The 24950-nt window shown below is 26.9% G+C and overlaps 1 protein-coding gene across 1 annotated transcript in view; it reads right to left on the bottom strand.

Moving 5' to 3' along the window:
* Positions 1–10270: 10270 nt before the first annotated feature.
* Positions 10271–24950, bottom strand: part of LOC107448549 (adaptor protein complex 1, gamma subunit) — a gene marked incomplete at its 5' end in the record, with an annotated part of 82712 nt that continues 68032 nt past the window's right edge. Inside the window, 4 exon segments of the mRNA XM_071187594.1 lie at positions 10271–10574; positions 14455–14553; positions 21773–21933; positions 22011–22079. Coding sequence (XP_071043695.1) covers positions 10473–10574; positions 14455–14553; positions 21773–21933; positions 22011–22079 — 431 coding nt within the window.

The raw sequence follows: 24950 nt of genomic DNA, 5'->3' as shown, positions 1-24950 counted from the left end.
ATGTAAAGAAGCATGTCAAAAAGATTGCACGAGACATAGCAGTAAATACTGGACAAGTGAATGTCCTTAGAAGATTTGATCAGCCATGACATATTAGCTGTCAGCATCATGTTCTTGTTAGAATCCTAAAGCACTTGCTAGACGTCTTAAATTAGATTTCTTCTTACAAATTAACTCTCAATTATGAATTTGTGGAGAAAGTGATAAAGTAATACAATATCTAGCATCAGTCTTAAAAGCCAAAAAGTGAAATAATAATAATTCAAAATCCTGGTCAACAAGATCATTTTATCTATAAGAATTGTAAGAAGCATTCTATTTCTGAAAAAAAAAAATTGATGGATACTCCATAACTAAATGGAGAATCACCATTTCCTCATAATGCCCAATGGAATTCAGCTACTCTTATTTTATACTTTCTGATTCTCAAGTGGAAAATTATCACAAGAAATACTATGCATCTTTATCTCAAATGCTTGGAAGAAAGCTTGGTTTTTCTAACCAACAGTTTAAAGCAGAGATCCACCAAAAATTATGCATAAAATGTCCAAATTAACATGATATGCTCTCACTGAATGAGGGCAAACTTAATAGAAGAACTGAACAAGATATAAAAAGGAGATAAATATTTGAATTTAAAAATTCAACTTATAAATTTTAACTGTGTTGAATTGACATAAGTTTTAGAATTTTTGACGACTTTGCTGTAAAAGAGTATTATGAATCAAACAAAATAATAATTATTTTTTAAAATTTTATATTAAAAAGTTCAATGTATATGCTTAACAATTCTTAGTCAATACTATAGTATATATAAATATATATACAGTCAAACTTCAATATCACAAACTTTAAGACATTGACAAATTTGTGATATTTAAAATGTTAACATTTCAACAAAAATATTATGCAAGTTATTCAGAGAACATAAATTTAGAAAATAGAGAAATAGTACCTACTTATTAACTTAAATAAGATTTCCTTACATTTGAAGTAAGTTGCTGCAAATTGCAAATATTTTTCTGAATTTGGTTATTTACTTTCTAAAAATTTAAATAAGTTCAGAATGTTCAATGCCTTTTGCAAAACTATGCTTTAATAAATGTCTTATTATTAAATATTGCCAAAATATATCTGTTTCATCATCTTCCTCTTCTGATATATTCATGTCGTAATCTCATTTATTACTTATGATTCCTCCTAATCATCCAATAATGCAAAATTTTTGTCTACACTAGCAAACTTCTAACAAATGTCAGTTTTAATAAAGAAAAATCTTTAAATTGAATTGGATTTAAGATATAAAAGTTAAGAAGTTTTTTAAAGGTTTTTTTGGTTAGCAAAAATTTTTAAAAACTTTGAGAATCAATAACAAATATATTGGGGTAAAAGAGATTTTTTTCTACAATCAAAAAAGTAAATGCAGAGATAATATTTTTTTGTGATATATATACAGTAAAAGCTTGATGTAACAGTGTATTTTGAAAAGTCTGCTATTACCACAAGTTTCCAAGTCATCGTCAAAATGCTAATATTAAAGACACAAAAATTATATGTTTATAACAAGCTGGAAATAGTTAACTTCCGGCTATAGCAATTATTATTTCTTTTTTTGCAGTCAATACATTTTTCTATTGTTTAAAGTGAGCAATATTATATAAAAATTAAAATGGAAGATATTTTCATTTAATTCTGGTATCAATATAGAAACGGCAAATAATTTTAGTTTTAACCCTTTATGTTTATTAAGTCATATGTGGGCCAAGAAAATTTTTTTCAGCCTTTTGTTGATCACATATCTACAATGACTCCTTGTTTCTCTTCTTGACAGCTTACGCTTTAAATCAACATTCAGTATTATTGATAATGTCAAAAGCTATCCTACGTCCTTTCATTTTTTTTTTTTTTTTGCTTGCATTATTGCAAAATCTACAAGTCCAGTTGTTTTTATTGGTAAAAGCAGTCTACTCCAGGTATGTATTTTAAATCAAATGAGCTGTTCAAAATAAAAGAATACGAAGTAAATATGTCTATTCAATCTTTTGGCTTTTTTTACTGTTATTTCAACATTAAATATGTTTATAAAGACAAGTTTATTATAACAACAATTCTGCTTGTTATTTTGAATTGTCTCCATAGCAGACTTTTACTGTATATAAATCATGACATTGAAAGGTTAATTATGATCTAATTATAAAGTCTTTCCTGTATTAAATACTCGACAGATTTAAGAACAGGTGAAGTTTTTCATCAGACATTATTGACAATAAGTAAGCAAAACTAGAGTCATTCGATGTTTTATTTAAATTGATTTTTTTATGGTTTTAAAAATTTTATGCTTTATAAGTACACTTTTAATATTAAACAGTGAAGATGATTTGGAAATCTGAAGAACTAGTTTAAAAATAGTGATCACATCTTTATGTAGAAGAAGGCTATTTTTCCAACTCTGATGCACAATTAAAGTTAGGTAATATAGAAAAAGTCTTTTGCCCACACCCATTTTTGAAACAAGCAAAGTTCTTTGTGGACTATGATTTTTTCAAATAAGGCTTTTGAAGAAAACAAAAGTAAATTTTAAATCAAATAATTAGCTTCTAAAATGTAGGGAAAATATGCTTGTATAAGGCAGAATGTACCAATTATAGTTCTGGCACCATAGAGACAATCTCAACATTTTGATTAGTATATTAAAAAAATCATCTAAAAAAACCTTATTCCAATTTATTAATAAATAAGCTAAGTCTTAATATCAAATACTTTAAATATACATATTTACAATAACAAAATTTTTTTATTAGACTAATTATGTTCAAATAAAAGTAAGAAATACTAACTCAGATATCAAATATAGTTCAATACACCAAGAGTTTCAAAGAAATAAAAGAGAAATTTAAAATAACAAAATATTTTACTATCAAATTCTATAATTTTTGACAGCCATAATTGTAAGTTACGAAAAACAGTATCACAAAATTTAGAAAGAGTATGAAAGTTTTTTTTCTTCCAAACATAGTCATTAGTTAAATGAATATAAATATATATGTATATGAATTTTAATTTAAAAATTATACTGTACAACTATATAGTTAACAATGGAATGATTAAGTGCAAAATATAATTTTAAAAAGCTCCTAAATACTGCTTCTTCTAACTGCCATTACTTCCAAACTAAAAATCTCTTTCCTTGAAAACAGTCTTAATGGCATAATGTTGAAATTTCAACAATTTACAGCCCAGGAAATTTATATCCAACCATCACAATTGAAATATTTCTATATAAAAAAAGAAAAATATAGTTGATGACTTGAGATCATAATCAATAAAACAGTATGCTTTTAACAATACATAGTAGAACACAAAACCCTCAGAGCATTTTATTTCACTGAGTTGAAGAAACTAGAAAGGGTTTTTCAATGACTAATATCTCTAACGTCTTTGGGATAAATTTTAAAAACTTTATACTTAGAATTTAAGTGGTTATTGATATGTTATTAAAATTAAGTAGTATTATCATCAGATTTGTTTTTAAAAAAAGTAACAGATAATTCATTAATACTAAAAATACATATATACAGTGTTGAAATAAAGACAAATCTCCTTGAATAACTATTGTTCTGATGATCGTATTTTTACGCATTAGGACACAATCTATCAAGGTAATAACCTCAAAGATGCTGATTAGTTAGAGCAAACAATATTTTAAATTATTGAAAAATCAGATTCGAAATCTTACTTTCTCTGTATAAACATACCTCTTTTCATACAGATTATGATTACTGATCCCCAAACTATAGGTAATAACTGCAATCTTGGGTATATAGTTCTAATAGTTTGGTTCAGTAGAGTGGTTGAAAGTTAGCACCCATTCATACAGTGGGNTCATACAGATTATGATTACTGATCCCCAAACTATAGGTAATAACTGCAATCTTGGGTATATAGTTCTAATAGTTTGGTTCAGTAGAGTGGTTGAAAGTTAGCACCCATTCATATTAATTTTACTTATTGGGTATTTTGCCATATCTCCAGAACTTTTTAAGATAATTAAAAATATTTACACACAATCATAAAATTCGTCAATTCAAAGATCCATGCATAAAAAAATGTTTAATATCCATGCAAAGTTTTTTTAGTAATCATTTATTATTTTATTTAATAATAGTCGAAAATTTTTTGAAGCGCTAGGTAAACAAATTTTTATGCTTCTTTACAGATTATAATTTTATAAGACAAAATGAAAAATATGAATCCAATCGGCTCAATAGTTCCTGATAAATCGAATTTTAAATATCTGACTTCTTTTAAAATTATATTTCCCTAGGTCTATTTGACTGATTTTGTTCAAATTTTAGATTTTGCCTTAGAAAATTAATTACTTAGATTTTGAGAGTAATTATGTAAACATAATTTGATAAATGATGTAAAATTGCGTTTACTTTGAAATTCAATTTTTTTAATATTCTTAAATAAAATAATAAATAATTATTAAAAATAATTTTTTTGTATAGAATTATTTTGGATTAACGAATTTCATAATGGTGTGCAATAATTTTAAATTCGTTTAAAAGTTTTCAAGATAAAATGAGATAGGTAAAAAATAAAATTAACATTAAGGGGTCCAAATTTTCAACTTCTCTCCTGAGCCCTATATTTTGAGGTTAAGAAATCCAAATTCGTCAAAAAAGGTATATTTATTCAGAGAAAGTACATTTCTGCATCTGATTTCAAAACTTAAAATATTGTCTGCACTAACTGATTAGCATATTTGAGGTCCTCCCTTTTAACCATTAAGATCGAGTCTTAAGCAAGCCAAAATCCGATCGTTGGGTCAAAAGTTATATAAGGTGATTCTTTTTTTTGTTTTGTTTGCACTGTACATGTTCTCAGAAATATGCTTTTCAAGAGTGGTTGTAGTCTGCTATCAGCTATCCTTGTTTTTAATTTAAGCATGAATCTTGAATATTAGAATTTTGAATTAAAAGCATGAAAATCAGGTGACAGTATGGTACATATTGAAATTAATTTCCTAGTTTACAAACTTTTACTGCAAGTTTAAAAAAATAGGTTTTCACAGAAAAGTTCAGCAAATTAATAATGTAAGCATAAATAAAAGATGATCAACTGACAAATAAAAGCATAAAGAAATAAAGGTTCTGCTCTAAAAATTAACATTTTGTGTGTAATACTTTCAATCTTTAATAAAAGAAAAATATATTGAAATATAAATATGTAATATAAATAGGACAAGAACATATTTGAAGTTAAACTGAATAAATCATAATTCCTCATATTTCAAGCTATGATTCAAATTTCATAAAGCATTAACTTCCTAACCACATAATTGTTTGTGGTAAAAATTATAGCAAATCATTATTATTTGCAGTTTTTCGACAAATAAATACATTGTAGGTTTTATTCCTAATTATGTATAAATGCTTCACAAACTTATAAATGTATGTTCTAGATTCTTAACAAATTACAATATCAACAATTTTACTGCTATTTGCAGATGATTTACACATACAGGTACAGGACAAAATAATAGGAACACCTGTGCATAGTGAAACAATGTAGTGTTCCTATTATTTTGTCCTATATCAGTATATATATATATATATATACAGATAAAATTTGAATTAGTGCTCATTTTTCACAACTTTTCAATTGAAAGAACACTTAATTATTTCATCATTAATTTAACACGTAAACCATATTAATGCCTGTTCTTAAAATCACCCTCGTCGTTTTATAATTTTATTAAATTTATGTCTAACACTACTTTGGTATAGTGCAATTTATAAAAAGACTATTAAGATTTAGCATTTTTGCAGAGACTATCACAGTAATTTTAAAATAAATAACTTATATCAATTCTCGAATTTACATACACATTTTGTTTTTGGAATTCTTTGTACGACACTTTGCTTACTCTTTTACAGATGAGAAAATTTTTTGTAAAATTAACATTTATCATAAATATACATTTTCTTTTCAACATTATATGATATAATTTAATTTCAATATGTGTTAAAAAAAAATTTTAAATCTCAAATTCCGACAGAAAAAATAAAAATGAGCTAGTATTGTTCTTGCTAATGTCTCTCTGTTCCAAGAAGTCTCAGATATTTATTTTTAGAAGCAAGGTTTCTTTAATAAATACAAAAATCATGATGATGGATCTCAATTAATGAAAAAGTGCCTTTATATAATGCATAATTATGTGAAAACCTCAATTTGGAAGACTCTAGTGAGCTAAGATATTTATTTTTATGACTGTGTATTTTGTTTATGAGCAGTTTTATAATATTATATTTTGTACTTTTATGTTGTTCTCAAATTTTCAAAAATATGCAAGTTGATGCTTATGTTGAAGTTTTTATCTTTAAAATGTTTCTTCATATAGCATTTCATATACAGTACAAAACCCGTTATCCGGAAATCGGAAAACCAAAAAACCGGAACGAAATTCGATTAGTTTTCCCGTCATTTTTAAAAAAAAAAAATTTTTTTCGTCATAAGATTTTAGGATTTTTCGTTCTTTTTTTAAAGATGTTTAATTACCATCATTTTGGAAATAATCATTAGTGTATTACTTCATCGTTTTTTCTTCCTTTTAAGATTATTTCCATTTTTTTAATTTTTTTAGTTGGGTTTAACAATAAAAAAACGGCTTTTTGCAGCGATTCAGAAAACCGGAAAAATCAGTTATCCGGAATATCGATGGTCCCGATCGTTCCGGATAATCGGTTCCCTACTGTATATGTCTAGAAAAGAAAAGGATGCAACGCAGTTTGGAATTAAAGGACATTTAATTAGCAATCATTAATAATTGGCAATAATAAAAAAAAATTATCTCTAAGGTCACAACAGATTTTTGAACCTATCTATTCTAAGGCATACTGTGAAACAATGGATTCTATGCTCTTAAAAATAAAAAGTGCCAGCAAAATACTGTTTTTATTCAGTTTTCGATGCATATAACACTTCTAGCAATGAATATAAAACAAAATGCTTTTCTCGATATTTTTATGCTAGAATGCTATTTCTCTAAATTTTCTGATAGTATTTTTAAATGAAATTCTTTTAATTTCCAAATATAGAAAAAATTAAGAAGTTATTCGAATAGGAATTATGCTCCATTTAATTTTTCAGACTAACATTGATTGAAAAATAGGACTAAGGCTTTAATACACACCTGATTATCACAAAATATATTAATAAAAATAGAATATAAAATAAGACAACTTATCAATAATGGGTTTGCTTTTTCCAAAGCAAAAACACATAAAAAAAGTTATTACAAATTTATATAACTCTATATTCGGAAGGCTTAAAAGAATTGCAACCACCATAATGTATGTTAAAAAAATTAAATACTAAAAAAAATATTTTTCAGTATATATATTTTTCTACCACTTTACTTTTCCAAGATCCTTGAATTTTCAAACAGTATTTGATAATTTAATAAAATACTTTAGGACACATATTCAAATATGTCAAAAAACTGTATGCTACTTTAATATTAGTAATAAGAAAAAACAAATATTTTGTTTGTAATGAAATTTATTGCAACAACTGGGTGAAAATTCATATTAAACATGGATGGTCAGAAATTTATATATAAAACAAAGCATGTAAATTTCAATAAAATTCAAAACATGCAGAAAGTTTAGTGTAGAATTCGAACATTATGAAACAAATAAATTAAAGCAATAATAAAAACACTTTAATAAAAAGTATTGATGAGAACTGATAATCATAAAATTATATAAAAACCATATAAAGTTTTAAAATTTTTAATAAATTAATAATAGCATTTTTAGTGTGGTTAAAAAAAAATAGAATTATGCCAAAAAGGTATCAATGGGTTATCTACACTTTTAATCTCACTACAACTTAAATGACTGAATTTTGTTGCTTCTGTTGGTGCAACTTTTCTCAATTGTTGTCAGTTTCTTTCAATGATGAATAAAAAGAAACGTTTGTGTATAGGTAAAATTGAAGGGCTAATTTTTAGACTATATATATGTTTAACTTACAGGTTTCTACATTCCTTTTTAAAAGAAAAAAAAAATATTTTCATTTTTCGTAATAATAAAAAGGAGACAAAGTGTTTAAGAGTATAATTTTTTTAAAAATAAATCTCTATATCTCAAAACTAAAAATCTCAGTTATAATAAAATAATTAACTATGGTATAGACGTTTAAATATGCTAAAAATAATATGTCATATAAAATTTTAAACTAAAAAGTTTAAAAAGAACTAATATTTAAATATTTTTCTAAGAACAAATTTAATATTGACTCATTGATTAAGATGAACTCAGTTTAAACTAGTGGGATAATTGTGAAAATTACAGTATTTGAAAAATTGCCAAAGGACAATTGAAGAAAAAAGTGAGTAAAGGACACATTTATGCAATTTTAACAGTAAATGTCTTAAATTAATTTAATATCAAATACTAAAAGTTGTGACTGTTTTATGAACATTTTAAAACCTTAATTGAGCTTAAAATCTTAGAAACAGTGCTTATTAATTATTTTAATATTATACTTTAATAATGTAAAAAATATTTGGATATGAATGTTTTAGTTGGAGGATTGTTGTTAGCTTAACTAATGCTTCTATAACATCAATTTATACTTATACTTCCTTTAGATACATTATTTCAAAATTTTAATAAGAAATATCTCAGCTTTTCCAGGTTAATTATTTTATCTCAATTGTGTCACATTTAAGTTTTAATGCCACAAGAGCTTTATTGAGCCAAACATAAATAGTATCATTTACTTTCATTAAGCTAATTAAACGTTACTATAAATCAAGTGTGACCCAGGAACGAGGTAAAAAGAATGATCGAAGATTGCTGGACCACCATTGGGTCACGTGGCCTGCGTGAATCTTAAAATGTCAAACTTCCAAGTTCCTTAGTTTTGTGACACTAGCTACTTTAACGTAATGTTTACACTATTTGTAACTAAAAAAAAGTCCACAATTGTTAAATAATTATGCTTTCAGATAGGCAGTAGAAAATATTACAATATTCAACTTATTCAGCAATGCAACTACTGATAATTATAAAAAGATATATCTTTCCTAGTATTACAGCTATAAAATTAAATCTTTTACATTAGATTCTCATATTTTTAGTAGCGAATGTGTCAGAAACAGTTGATTTCTTTAAAAAAAGTAAATGATATGAACTAACTTATTAGATTAAGAAAATTTTAAACAAATTAAATTCAATAAAATTTCAACATAATAAATCATTTTATTTCTAATAAAGAAATTTTTGTTTTCATTTTCCAATAAGGGGAAATAAATTTTTGATAACATTTCTATTTAATTTTCTGGGTGTATACTTGTATCTAATATATTTTTAATGATTCTAAAACATTCGATAAAAAATTCTCATTTTGTCAAGATTAGTATAGATCGAGAGTAACTATTAATAATATATTACTTAATATTGAGAGTAACCATTAATAATATAGATGACACTGTGATAAAAAGTATACTAACAGAAATTATTAATGTAAGATGTCTGATAACTCATAATAGGCTAAACTGTACTTTAAAAAACATTTTCAATATTCCATATGAATGAATCTTCACGCAAGACAGGTAAGTCCACTATTCAATTCTTTGCAAGTGATCATTACATTCTAATCTTGGACTTATTCATTTGAGTAATATATATATAAAACGATAATAACATATATAAAAAAAAAGAACATAATTTTTCCTTTTTTACATTAATGTAAGACTTTGAAGGTTTTTTGAGTTCTAAATTATTTAGAGGATAATAAATGGCAAAATAAAAAGAATTAAGAGTTAAAATAACTTTCATTCAATTTATAAAAACTTACAAAACTGAACAGTCTATAATTTTACATTCGAAAATAAATCTTTAAATAAAAAGTTATAATAAAAAAGATACTCAAAACAAATTTGTAAATATATTTTCAAATCATAACTTAAATAAAAAAATAAAAATTTCTATTACACCCTTTAAAAAATTTAAACAACATATAATAAGAAAATATTAATAATTTAAAAATAACCTAATATGACAATTATTCAAAATATTTAAGAGAAATAAAAAAAAAATGAAATTTAGAACTGAATATTTTATAAAAACTTATCTTTCCAAATAAAATAAGCAATATTAAATCGTTCAAAATAAAAAAGTTAATGCATTCAAGAAGAAAATAGGAAACAAGATATAGAATAGTATCTATAATGATTGTCAAAGTAACAAGCACATCATTTTAAAATAAAATTTTATTAATTTTAAATCACAGGTACATAAAACAGTTTTTAATACTAGAATATACAATATACAAACTATTTAACAGTTTAAAAAAGGAAAACAGACTTTGAATTCGTGGAAAAATAAAATATATCCTTAAAATGGGACAAAAATAGCACTTCAGATGTAAAACATTGAAGATGCATACCAGTCACTTCACATGTAAACAGCTTGAGGAATATTGTTTACTTCTACTTGTTCTAGAACGGCATTCCCATTTGATACATAAGATATTCTTAATTTCATTCGTAATTGACTCTGGAAAAAAATTATAATTCAAGATTTAAGGATTTAATTTTTAATAAGTCTAAAAAAATTATTACTTTTAATCATTTTCTTACACAATGTATATGTCGAAATATAAATAATTTCTATATCATATTTAACAAGTTTCTAAATTGTCTCAAAAAATTATACATACAATAAAAAATCATAAAATGTTTAACTATGTACTGTTTGTATAAATGTTTAGATATACTTAATCAAATAGAAATTAAAACTAAAATAGTGTGGTATTAAAAATGGATATGAAATAATAAATAAAAAATTAGAATATAGAAAAATTAAGATAATAATAAAATCTGTGCTTTTATTTATTTATTCTTCAAATTTTCATTTAAAACTTCTTATTAAAACAAAATTCTTAGAAAATTCCAAATTTAGTTACAGCTTAATTCTAAAAATGAGTTAAGGATTTAACAATCGATAAACCATTATTGCTTCAGTCTAACAAATTTCCTTTATTGACAATTTAAGTTAAGGGAAAAGAAAACATACAAATACATATTTTATTTAAATATCATAAAATTAATCATAATAATAATCCCCCAACTCTAGTATAGGTTTGTTTTTTCAGAGTACCATTTTCTCATTCTTCTGACTGACAAATTTAAGACAATTACTCACAAGGTGCTTAACAATTTACTTATTCCTTAACAATTTACTCACAAGGTGCTAGTCTTGAGGTATTGCTCTGCCTACTTGGGTTAACTGATATTCGGAAACTAATAATTATGAAATCAAAGTTGTGCAAATGGTGTGACTTGCAGCTAATTTACATCTATTTAAAACCCTTTTTGCAGATTTACATTTTCCTGAATAAACACTATATGATTTCCCTATAATACAACTATGTACAAATGGTGCAACTTTTTGGTCACTGCTCTTCATTTATTAGCAGTAACAAATTTATTCGAACAGAAAAACGAATGTTTTAGAAGTATATTTAACAAATAAAACTATAAATATTTATAAAAACTAGCTGCGACTGACAATTAGGAACATGAAAAATTTCATAATATGCCTAAAATTAGTCTCGAGTACTATATTTAACTTAAAAATTCTGTAACTCAAAATATATTTTTTTTTTTACTTCTAAAAATTAGGTGAATCTGTACACAAGATTTTGAACTTTATTTAATGTTTGTACAGTACACAAAACTATAAAAACAGAACAGCTATATAACTTTTGATCAAATGCTCTCAGATTTCCATTTAGGAGCCACATTTAATTACTGTATTTTTCGGCGGAAGCGCCGCGGCGCTATCGAAAAAAAGTTGTTTTTTCCTACATGCGGAGCTTCCGAAGAGATATTTTTTAGTAGCAAAAATTTTTTTCAAGGAAAGTTATATAAGATTAAATAATTTTCCGAGAGAAAGACTATTTAAAAAAAATTAATAACGAAGTCGACGAAATATTCGCCTGTATCGCGATCTGCTGCAGAACATCAGCAATTGTAATTTGAGCGAACAGAAAAGGAAGTAATAGGACCCTAAATCCGACACTCACGGGACTGACGAAATGCCGATTTTTGGATCTCTTTCGGAAATTCCAATATGGGCCCCTAATATTACTATAATTCAATTCCATTGTTAATTTCAGAAAAACCGATAAATTTAGTCAAGTTTCGATCGTAGATTATGATGGGGTGAATTTAAAACTGGCCCATCTAAAGAAATTTTACTAATCAAAATAATAATCTATATAATATAATCAAGAAGAAATATTTCGAATCCTATGAAGAAGAAATAATCGTTTCTTCTTTGGAGCGAGATCATAGTTCTCGTTTTTTCTTTTAGATAACATTTTGTTTTAACAAAAGACGCTTACCTCGCAAAAAAAAAAAAATAAAAAAAAGCTAACAAGGAACTACAAAAAAAGAAAAAAAATTTAACAATTATTGCTAAGAAACTAACAATGAATAACAACAAAAAACAAGCGAAAAACTAATAACGTTAAAAAAAAAGAAACAAGCAAACAACTATTAGCAAGAAAAAAAACAAGCTCACTATTTACAAAAAAAAAAAAACAACAAATTAGCAGTTAATAACTAATAAAAAGCGGCAAAATAAAAAATTAATAAATCGAATAAAAAACCGCAAAAGGGATAGAATTCATTTTGTTGTCTACATGGTAGTTTCAATGTCAACTGGGTGTGGCCAATTTATGGTCAAACAGAGGAGGGAGAATTGGGGGCGAATCAGTAAAGTGCAAGCCTAGCTGTCAAGATTGATTGATCAGTTTTTTCCAACTTGCATTTCTTTATTTTGTTCATTGGAAATGCAGATGTTTTTACTTCTCAATTTATTTTAAACTGCTTAAGAAACAGATGTTTCCTTTGACACAGATTTTTTTTTTCAAGCTTCTTTTTTATTTTTAAAAGATAAAATAAAGTAAGTTACTTCAACAGAATAAAATTCCAAATAAAAAGAATATAGCTGATTTTTTTTTTATCTTATCAATATAAATTTCTTAAAAAAAAAAAAAAAAAAAATTAGATCAGATTAAGTGCTGAATTTTGGAATGCTGGATTAGGGGTTCCCATACCCTTTTCTTTTCCCCAACCCCTTTAAAGTATAACTGATTGATTTCTCCTAAACAGCTCCAGTAGAAATGACACGTGGAGGAGGTGGGGTACACCCCTCTTTTAAACATTTTCTTCTCTTTCTAAGTTGAGTCACATTGGGTATTTCCATTGAAGGAGAGGGCATTCTACCCACTAAAATTCCACCCCCTAAGATTGTGAAAGTGAAGCTTATTTCCTCTTCTCTCATTCCTTCAGAATTTTTTTGGGGCTTGTTTAGTTATTTATTATTCTTGTTATTGTTAGTTATTTCGTTATTATTAGCTGTTTCGTTATTATGTATTAGTTTTTCCTCAAATTGTTAACGGTAATAAATTTTAAAACCTTTTTATTTTAAAATCTTTCTTATAATAAATTTTTATTTTACTTTTCTTATTACATTGTTTTACTGATTTCTGTAATCAGTTCAGCGTAGCTACTGCACATATAAATAATTTTTTTGCTGTTCTTCTGTTTTTTGGCGCGGTGCAAACTGGTAAGAACAACTTTATTTTATATCGTTTTGTTGTTTACTTTTTTTTTTTTTTGCTGAAAAAGAAATTTTTTATTATAATTTAGAAATTAAAACTTTACTTTATGAAATGCATACAAAAATTTAATTTTTTATTATACAGATATTCTAAATGGTAATTTAAAGGTCTCTTCTAAAAGGATGCTGATATGCCCGGTTTAGTGCCATTGCGGCGCTTACTATAACTTTTTTTCAAAAAATTTCAATTTTATCGATGTGCGGCGCTTTTGCCGAAAAATACGGTAGGTTAACTGATTCATGCAGATGATATTTTAAGTTAACAAAAATATACTTGGCAGTTATTTATGTTTGTTATTAATGTTTAAGTTATATATATAGCGGTGTTCAAAATGAATTTTATAAATCCAAGATATGAAAATAAAAGCATAAACTTTGCAACTACTTTAGAAATAAAATCTTACGAAGAATTCATAAAAGTTGGCAGCTATGCTATGAAGACTATATTTTTCGGACTATGTCAACACCTGAAAATTTTTCTGCTAAGATTTCAAATCCGACAAAAAAAGCCTGTTTTCATATCTACTTTTGTAACTTAAAATTTCATGTGCACAAGTTAATTAAATTTTTACTCTCAAAAGAATAAAGGAGCATCTTGGTATGTGAAAATACGATCAAAAGTTATTAGAGCAATTCATATTTAATTTTGTGCACAGTACATACTTGGTCCTCTACAGAACTTGTTTAAAAACCTTTGTTCAAATTAAATAAAAGAGACATTGTTGAAAAATTAAAAACTACTCACATTACTTGGATTTAAGATTTTGAGCGTTTGTTGAATACTACCCATGTTATTGGCTGGTATGCTGTTATTAGTAGGTGGAAGCAGTTGTAATTGAAAAACCTAAGAGTGAGAGGAAAGATTTTATTATGGTTATAAGTCCAGTAGTCAGGGAACAAAAACAAGCCCGATTCAGAAAAGGACTTTTTTGTTTTGTTTTAATTGCTTTGATAATGACTCAATATAAATTAATAATGTTTTCACCATCTGGAAAGGTAAGCGTTGGCATCTGAAATGGTAATTTTCATATAAAAATTATTCATGAACATGCATTTCAAATTATAATTTATGAGTGAAAAAGAAGAGGGCATGTTAAGAGCGGCCTACAAAATCTTGCAAATACTACAAGTTTTAAAAAATAAACTACCTAAGAAAATAAGAACTTGATGTAAAAATAGAATGGAATTCTGAAACAAAATAAATATGATTAATAAGTTTGTTGTATCTACCAAAAAGAACTTTTCAGATTGTGACTGCACCTTTTTAGTATGAGCAAATGGGACTAAATCTGGCCTTCCACATAACATTACAATTTCACCAATATTTTTCATCTAAGTTTTGATTACAGATCACGACCACCTAGAAAAAGAATCTGAGGAGTTTTCCTCTTTCAAAGAGAATTCAAAGTGACTCACAGTTACTGTGTAGCTATTTTTAAAATGGGAAAACACACAGCTTTTTTTTTTTAAAAAAAAAAAGTGTAATCCACAGATTTGAAAATTTCATTTATGTGGCAGATTTCTTTGAATTTTTTTTAAAGGCAACTCCAAAATGACTAAGATTTGTAGTGTAGCAAAACAAATTCTATAAAATAAATTAGTGAATGACCACTGAATTTAGTGACTATTTTAGCAACTAATTAAACAATAATTACAATAAGTATTCACTATGGTCTGAAAATAGAGTGCAATACGATGTTACTTCCTATATTTTGATAATAAAGACTAAGTAAAAACTAGGAATAAACTAGGAGTAAAACTAGGAACAAAATTAGAAGTTTTAAGGAAAAAAAAAAAACCATTTTCTTTCATAATACGAAAAATTTTTACTCAGATGGAAGAGTGGCACCCTTGCCTCTTCTTTTAGATCAGCAGTCTTTCAAACAACTTCAACAGTCACAGATTATTTTTTGTACAAAATAGATGATTTATAACAGGTAATAAAATTTTTGATAAAATAAATAATTGCATTAATATCACTGCTGTTAAGATATCATAAAACTTCTCTTGATTTTTAATTAAAAAGACAAAGTTAAATTCATTACAGATAGAACTCTGAGCTAGGAAAGAAACCATTTGCTCTTCTTAATTATCCAATGCATAAAAACATCTAGAGATGCCAACTTGATATGGACAGCGAATAAATATTTTCGAGTGATAGTTTATTAATTGTGATTCTTGGTTAAATAAATTCAATTTATTAGGTTTTTATCCACCACTATCTCTAAATAATTCAAAGGCTTATAATTCGCAACTTTGTTACAGTGAAGTTATGCTAAACCTTTTAAGAAGTAAGCAAAATTAGTCAAATATTTGCAAAGTTTAGTTGTAGTTATTTACCGTTTTTTAAATTATTTTGGGGTGTCCGGAGCAGTTGGCATCTTTGCATCTACTGTGCTTGACCTTGGGGTCAAATGCATGTGACTGGCTTATGATGAAATGAGATGTAAAATGACAAACGTAGAAAACAATTTTGCTTGAGGGGTTTTGCTTAATAAAAAAAGTTGATTTAACAAAATTCTTTTTTTCAATTTTCCTGCTAACTCCTTTTTATTCAATAGATATTTGACCTATTCCTTTTTCTTTAAAACAAGGATACCTGTTTCGACATAGATAGGACCATTTTTTTTTCTATTTCTTTCCTATTGAAAGAAATAGAAAAAGAAAATCGAAAAGATTAAAGAAGTTAAAAAAAGCAGAAATTTTTTCTGAATTGAATCCCTTAACTACTGGTCTAATAACAAATTAAGTTTCTAATCCTTACAAATTGCTATGAAATAAAGACACAATAATCCTTCACACACACACAAAAAAAAAAAAAATCAGTGTAATATTTTTATCACATAATTAAGATTATTAAACAGAGGCACAATTTGATGCAAAATTTTCAAACAATCATGTTTAATATATTTTTCTAACGAGTTTTGTCACTGAAATTTTTTTTTAGTTATACTATTTCAATATATTTTACAGTTGCAGTATATGACATTATATGAAATTTTTTCTGGTTCATCAAGGCTGTAAAATGTTTAAATCTGATAGTAGAGAAGAAAAAAAAATAGTAATAGATAATTGTTCATTTGAAAACAAAAAGTTCCTAGCTTTTCTTAAGGCTTTGAGGCCTTCCTTAAATGCTGGCACTGGTTGAGGTTTGCCATCTTCATGAGTAGTACTTAGTACTTCTTCAGCTTCTGCAACCATTTCTTGAACAGACAACACCACAAGTATCAACATTTACATAATTTAATGATAATTATCATAAGTGCTGCTTGAGGCATTTTCCCTAAACTGTAATGAATCCTCATTTTCTTTTCCATCTGATCATCAGTTGTTTTTCTTCTCAAGAGAAAATACCTTAATTTTATTTAAAATGTTGGTAGAACTTCTGAACAATAGATGCCAGAATAACTAGTTTCTAAAACTAGTTTATGAAAAGACTGTTAAACCAAGACTATATACATGGTAAAATGAAAGATGCGGAAACAAGGAATCAAGATTCAGTTGTATTTTGATTGATAATTTATAACACAATGAGAAAAATAAAAGATAAATTGAATTCGGCTTAAACAGATATTTCAGTCACACCGTATGCGATCACATAAGAGTATAAAGCAGTCAGATACTGTCATACGTCCTTTACAGTAGTATTTTTTATATTGCTTTTAATTATTAATTATTAAATAAAGGAGATCACTTTTGTAATAGTGTTTGAAAAATTTTCATTCATTCTATTGTTTTTAAGTTTAAATATTGAGAGAAATACAGAGCTTCAACTGGACTAGTTTATTTTTGAAAGTGACAAATTAGAGAGTAGTGGGTAATTTTTAACAAAATAATTTTCGGACACTTTTGTTTATTATTTACAGCACACTTGAAAGTAAAACATATGGATAGAAAGTATTCCCTTGATCAACTGTTTGAAATTTTTGTATAAGCTTTTAATTTCATAATTTAAGTAATGTTTTTGAAACAATTAATTTAGTACAAAAGGAGTATTAAACAATGGGCATAAGTGACACTGTGGCAGAATTTTTTCGAGCTTTCTGCGACTATTCTCCCCAACACTAATACCTTTCTGAAAAACCATTTTTAATAGTAATAAATATATGTTACTAATTTAAAGTAACAAAAGTCCTCATGTATAGAATAAAACTGTACATAATTTTTTTGTAGTAAATGCAAGAAGAATTTTTGTTAAATCTATTTATAAAAGAATATGTATTAAAATATTATGAGCAGTATTCTCCAGTTTTGACGGAGAAAAAAAAACGGATTAGTTCCTTTTTCAGATTTTGTAAATCACCATTACATTAAAAAAAAAATTAAAACTTGATGAAATTTGTGGCAGTAACTACCGAAAAAAGATCGACAACGAAATCACACAAATTAAACTTTTCAAAAAGGGGTAAATCAAATGTGTGGTTTGTATAAAAATTTATTTGTAATAAATAATATTGCATTAAAATTTTTTATTCTAAGAACTTTGAGAAAAGCAAAAAAGGATCACTGCGTTAAAAAGCAAATACTCTAATGTGCGATTCAAATTTCTCATATTATATAAAATATAGCGGTAATACCACCTTGATCAAAAAGTTCCCGGAATAACCCCCGGGTGGTGCTACCATCGTTCCGATTTGAGTTCTGTTTTTTTTTTTTGTTAAGTTGGTACATCTGTTGTTGATATTCCCTGTAAATCTTAGCGTCATAGCTTGACATTTGCAAAAGTTACGTAGCCAAGAGTACATCTATCTCTGTGTGCGTTGGCAATTTTTGTACAATTTTAGAAATGGATTTAAATTTGCAATAACGAACTTGCATTAAATTTAGCATAAAAATGGATTCAATGGTGCGCGAAAGTTGGAAAAGTGTTTCGGCAACGATTCTCTAAAGAAAATGGACATTTACCAGTGGCACGAGAGGTTCAAAAGTGGTTGAGTCAATTGAAGATAATGAATGCAGTGGCAGACCATCGACATCGAAAACAGACAAAAACATTGATAAAGTAAAAGAAATGTTGGTCAATAACTGCAAATTGACCATCAGAGAGATAGCGGAGGGCCTGAACATTGCCTATGGATCCGTCCAAGACATTTTGGTTAATGATTTGGGTTTCCGTCGTGTAGCAGCAAAGATGGTGCCAAAAGACCTCAATTTCATGCAAAAAAGAGACCGTGTTGACGTCACAAAAGACGCAATTTGTGAGGCTGAATCCGATCCCACATTCATCAAAAGGATCATTACTGGAGACGAGACGTGAGTTTATGAGTACGACACGCAATCCAGACATCAGGCAAGTGAATGGCATTCATCAAATGGTAATGGCGTTCATCAAAGTAAAAGTCGCAGTAAGCACTGATGGACATACCGAAAATCGAATAATTTTTTTTTTCGAGGATTGGATCAAGAGCTGGCATAAGTGTGTTGCAGTCGATGGGGATTACTTTGAAGGGGACAATATAGATTTAGATGAATAAACTTGTATTTTTAATTTTCTGAATAAATTCTGGGAACTTTTTGATCAAGGTGGTATATATAAAATATGTCAATGTATATAAAATATGCAATCACCATAAGAGTGGGTTCCCACTCTTTTAACAAAGCAAAAATTAAGCACTTTTAAGGACCTTTTTGTGAAACAATTAAGGACTTCTTTGAAAAATTAAGGAGTTTAAAAATAGAATGATTGTTAATCATCGAATACACACACACACGTATATAATATACTACCAGTGACAGTGCCAATTATTTACATTTCTTAAAAAAAATCAATAAATAAAAAAAAAAACAATTTTATCATAATGTAAGCACTGATGTAACAGAGCTCGCCAAAGAAGTACCAGGTAATTTTTGCAAACCAGGGTTGGGTTTTTCTTTAAAAACATTTGGGATCGTTACAGGTTAACATCATCTATGAAACTAATCCATACTGAATTTTTAATGATTTCATTGAAATTGAATAGTAAAATTATGTCCAGAAATTAAGATTTGCAATTTTTCATGCATATTAAAAAAAAAAGAGTAAATAAAGAAATTTGGCAAAAACATTGAAAAATTTATTACAACAAGTTTTTATATTTCGCTACTAGACCTGCATCACACATTCATTTGTGGGCCAATCTTGCTAAATATTCAGTTACGCTAAAAAAAATCTTTCTTTTCCATTAATAAAATGTTGCAACTAAACAAATTATAAATAGTTAACAAATATTTAACTTCCGTGTTAGAAGTAAATCATGCATTCTTATTTAATACACAGGAAAAGTATTTTTAAAAAAATTTGAGGTTTTCATCAAAAACCCAGGTTTTTGATGAAAAACATAAGTGGGGTGAGATTTTTCAAACCCTGTTTATTACAGATCTGTTTAATTTTTAGTACAATCATGAATTTTACAAAAATGTCACTGCCTTCAATAAATTTAGTTACTTATTGAAGCATTATACAAATTAACTAAATTCTTCAAGATTTTAGGAGATAGTTTTCTTTATAGATTCTAGTTCAAAAAATATTTCTGATACTTCATTTCTGAGGGTTTTACTTAATTCCTATAAGCAGATGACCGGTAGAACTGAATTTCTTGAATTCTGTCAAATTTGAAGGTTAGTGTGGATCGTCTACTTAGATACTGCTCCCCCTCCCCTAAAAAAGCATAATGAAAGAACCAATATATTAATAAAAGGACATGCTTCCTTCCCCTCAAACACATTCATTTTTGTCTCCCTAAAATGATGCATGCTCTTTATGCATGGTCTAATTCTAGGTGATAAAAGAATGGTATTTTGTTTTAAAAAATTGAACTGAAAAATTGTTCCGATCAACTCTAGGGATGCTGAAAAATTAAGGACTTTTAAAAACCTTGTGCAAAAATTAAGTACTTTTAAGGGCTCTTATATTCCAAAATAAAAATTAAGCAGTTTTTAAGGACTTTTAAGGACCGTGGGAACCCTGTAAATTGAGCATGTCAAAAAGTGATAAGATATTTAAATGCAGGATATGAATTTCGTGTGTCTAAATAATATCAAACGAGAGAAACTATGAGAAAATCAGTATAAAAACTACCGAAAATTCAAAAAATGGTGTAATCGACGCAGAGGTAAATTTATCAAATGTGTGCGTCATAATAATATTCCCATTTTTTAAAAATAATCATGAAAACATCAATAGTAATAACTGAGCAATGAAAGCCATTAGAATTTAAAAAAAGTCAAATGAAAATTGGTAGCAAGAATCTCAAAAAAAAAAAAAATCATCCAAATGATACATATATTTTCAAAGAAATTGGCCTGAGCTATGAGTGATAAAGAGAAGACTGTGCGGCTTAAACTTTTGGTGTGTTAATGTCATATTAAAAATATTGAATAGTTTTATTTCAACCAAATAATGAAAAAAGGAAGGACTGACACATCACAATGATTTATTCATTTTTTTGCTACAAATCTAAATTTGTAATAAAATGTTCTATGAAAATCATTTCTAGAGTGAACTATTTTTTAAATTTTAATGATTTTGTAAATGTTTTTTATAATATAAATCTGAAATTCTAGTTAAAGCCAGTCATCATGAATTTTTTTGGACATTTATTTTTCAAAAAAATCACAATCATTTCTTACCCTTCCAACATGCATAGCATAGAAAAGTATCTTTTGAAAATAGTTCTGCAGAAAAGAGAAAAAAAACTCTAAAAATTCTGTAAAAGAAAAAATTCTTCAGAAGATTCCGCATATAAGAGAATCAAACTTTTTTGCTTCCTAAAAGAAAAATATTTCTCTAAGAACTCTAACGTTCTGTAACAATGTCGCCTCTATTCTGCCACAGGGTTAATTGATAATCAAATATTTTGCCAAATTAAATTTAAAATTTTGCAGAAGCAATATTATAAAAATTTTAAAAATTTGAGTATTTATACTAGTCATTTATATAATTAAGTGATGAAAATAAATATAACTTAAGCAAATATAAAATAGATTTCATAAAATCAAATGTAAATTAGAAACATACAGTGTACTAATTTACTTTTAAGAGCATATGACCACTGAAATTATGAAATAAAAGATAATGGAAATACCTTAGGTACTGCAGCCTGGAATAGGAAGTCATTAATTGGAGCTAACGAAGAGTTTGAGGCGACCAGATTTATAACAATCATTTGGGGATTATCAGGAGGCTTTTCAAATTCAAATACTATTTTTAGGCCATTTTTTTCAAAGGCAGTAATGGAAGGTATATCTAAAGCGATAAAATAAAAATATAGCAAAACAAATATCTTTTAAAGAAAAAATTTCAAAAATGTATGAAATTCCTACCTTTTGAATTAGGTTGTGAAGTTAAATACCTTTCTAATAAAATATTAGGAGTAGATGGTATATAAGTACCTAAAAAAATAATAACATTAAAAAATTAAACACTGATAAAAAAATTACAAGTAAAGAGATATTCAAAAGAGAGTAAAAACACAATGCAGCACGCACAAAAAAAAAATCTTTCATTAATGATCGACTTCAGCTGAATAATTGCTATATCATCCAATGCAAATGTAGTTCTTTTGGTTCCAAATTTTAAGCCCAAGCGGAGTTAATTTTTTTGTGTTATGCATAAAACCCAAACAATATTTTTTTAAATAAAATAATGCACAAATTTAAACTTTCGACTGTAAGGTTGGCTTGGTAATAAATAAATACATATTTAAAAAAAAAAAAAAACAATATTTGGCAATGGGCTATTTATTCCAGAAATACCACAAAATGGACATACAATAATACATAGTCCCATATCCAGACAGTCATTCACAGGAGTGTATATTTTCCAGACAGATTTCAACAATCAAAATAAATCCCGTTTCTTTTTTATAATTTTCTTTTACACCTGAGGTTTGTTAAGGAAAAAAAATAGAAGGTACAGTAGGGAACCGATTATCCGGAACGACCGGGACCATCGTTATTCCGGATAACTGATTTTTCCGGTTTTCTGAATCGCTACAAAAAGCCGTTTTTTTATTGTTAAACCCAACTAAAAAANAAAAAATATATATTTAGAAATAATCTTAAAAAGAAGAAAAAACGATGAAGTAATACACTAATGATTGTTTCCAAAATGACGGTAAGGTAAACATCTTTCAAAAAAGAAAGAAAAATCTTGAAATCTTATGCAGAAAAAAACTTTAAAAAAAAAAAAAAATGGCGGGAAAATTTATCGAATTTCGTTACCCTTTTTTGGTTTTCCGGATAATGGGTTCTGTACTGTATATAAAAAAAAATTTATTTCTTCTAGCTGCTTTTAAGATAACTTAGCATTTATTCTGTTTCAATAAACACACTAATTAAGTCATTGGCAGTTAAGAAAAACAATGTAGAAACAGAGCAGTTAAAGAAAAACAATGCTTGGTAAGAAGAACAAACTATGAATATTAATGAAGCTGAATATTAAGAGTGAAAAGAACATCAGCAGACAAGCTTTGTTTCCCTTCAAATTATAATTGTTTACATTAAAAAATCTACACATTTCTGTTCCTTGTTTTAAACTATTTTTTCTAAATACTATTTTTTCTTTCTATTTTTACTAAATCCCATTGATTTCTTTTAATATATGAGACTCATTTTAAACTTATTATTTATGCTGCTAATTCTTCACATCAAATGGGTAAAACAGGAAGAGAAAAATACCCATGTATTTGTGAAAGATTAAGTTCTAATTATTAACTGCTCTTTTTAATAAACATTTTTTATACTATGAGAAAACTTTGTTGTATGAAACTGAGGTTAATTATGGTCCATATGCTATTTTTTTATTGAATAATACATGTTTATGTTTGACTTAAAGTTCTATTATCTAGAAAAATCTTTTTATGAACATGTTGAAGTCTTGACAATTCCCGTAATGGGACCCTCCGCTGTGGCTATATAAGAAAATGGACAGAACATCTGAGTCTATTTTTTAAAATTCTCTTCAAAGTATTTTTCTTTTTTAAAAGAATTAACTAATATTTCCAAATATATTCAAAATGTGATATTATCCATTTGCATACATTGCTTAACATATTTTAACTTAGTCTTTTTTAAAATAACTTAAAAATCAATAGTTCTTTTCATAGTGTTGCACAGGTCCTATAAATTTATAACAGTGAAAGAAAATATCTGTTGTTGGAGTTTTGGTTTTTAAATACCACTTTATTGTTTAAAGATCTGAAAACAAAGAGGTCTCCTGAAAAGTGACACGTCAAACCTCTAAGTCTGGGACTTAGCTCTGTAAAGATCATGCAAGGATATCAAAAAAGTAAGCAAAATTCCTGGACTAGGTTAAATTTGGTTTGAATATTGAAAAGGTGCCTTTTGTTGTGAGTTCATTTTCTTAAATACATATTTTGAGCTATATCTATTTTTTTAAAATACACTTCTTGAGCTGAGTCAATTTACTTTAACACATGTTTTGAGCTATATCCAGGATAAACAGCTTACCAATGGTTTCAGAAACCTTTTTGCACGATAAAGAGAACCGCATGACCAAATGGGTTAAGGTTGAATGAATAGTGAAAAGATTGAACAGAACATTGTGATAAACCAAGCGTTCTGCGTTTTTCATGGCAACACATGTCAAAGTAAAGAAAAAATCACATTTCAGAGAAGTTAACCATCTTTCACATACATCCAATGAAAAAAAGCACCTCTTAGGACTTAAGGCACCTCTTTAAAAAGCAAAAATAAGCACCTTTAGGCATTTTTCAAAAATACTATGCATCCTGATTTTAATTGTTGTTGTTGACGTTGTAACGTATCATAAGCTATATCAAGAACTGTTCAGTTTTTTTATTATAAAAAACTTTTATTAACAAACAACACAAACAGTAACAAATATACAGTACCCGTAACGGGATAGTGAAAAGATTATAAACAACTAGAAAACCCCGTAACGGGATATACGGAAACTCAAATTCCACAATAAAACTAATCTTAAAAATAATCAACAACTTTCTTTTTGTGTTCTAATTTTATCGTCTGTTTTTTTATTTTTTTAAATTTATATCTTTATGTGTTTATTTATTTAATTTATGCTTTTGCCAACCAATTATCTTTTTAATATTTTTAGACTTTACAACTCCACTCCCCTTGGAAGAACTTTTCCATAGAAAACAAGGGAAAAGTTTATTATGGACTTTTTTGTGTCCTCTAAAACTTTAGGTTGAAACCAATGCATTATGTTATAATCAAAACATTTCACTTTTAAATTTTCTAATTGTCAAATTAAATGCA

This window comes from Parasteatoda tepidariorum, chromosome X1 (assembly GCF_043381705.1).
Source record: "Parasteatoda tepidariorum isolate YZ-2023 chromosome X1, CAS_Ptep_4.0, whole genome shotgun sequence".
In the NCBI taxonomy this organism is placed as follows: domain Eukaryota; kingdom Metazoa; phylum Arthropoda; class Arachnida; order Araneae; family Theridiidae; genus Parasteatoda; species Parasteatoda tepidariorum.
This window is presented reverse-complemented; position numbering and strand designations above follow the sequence as displayed.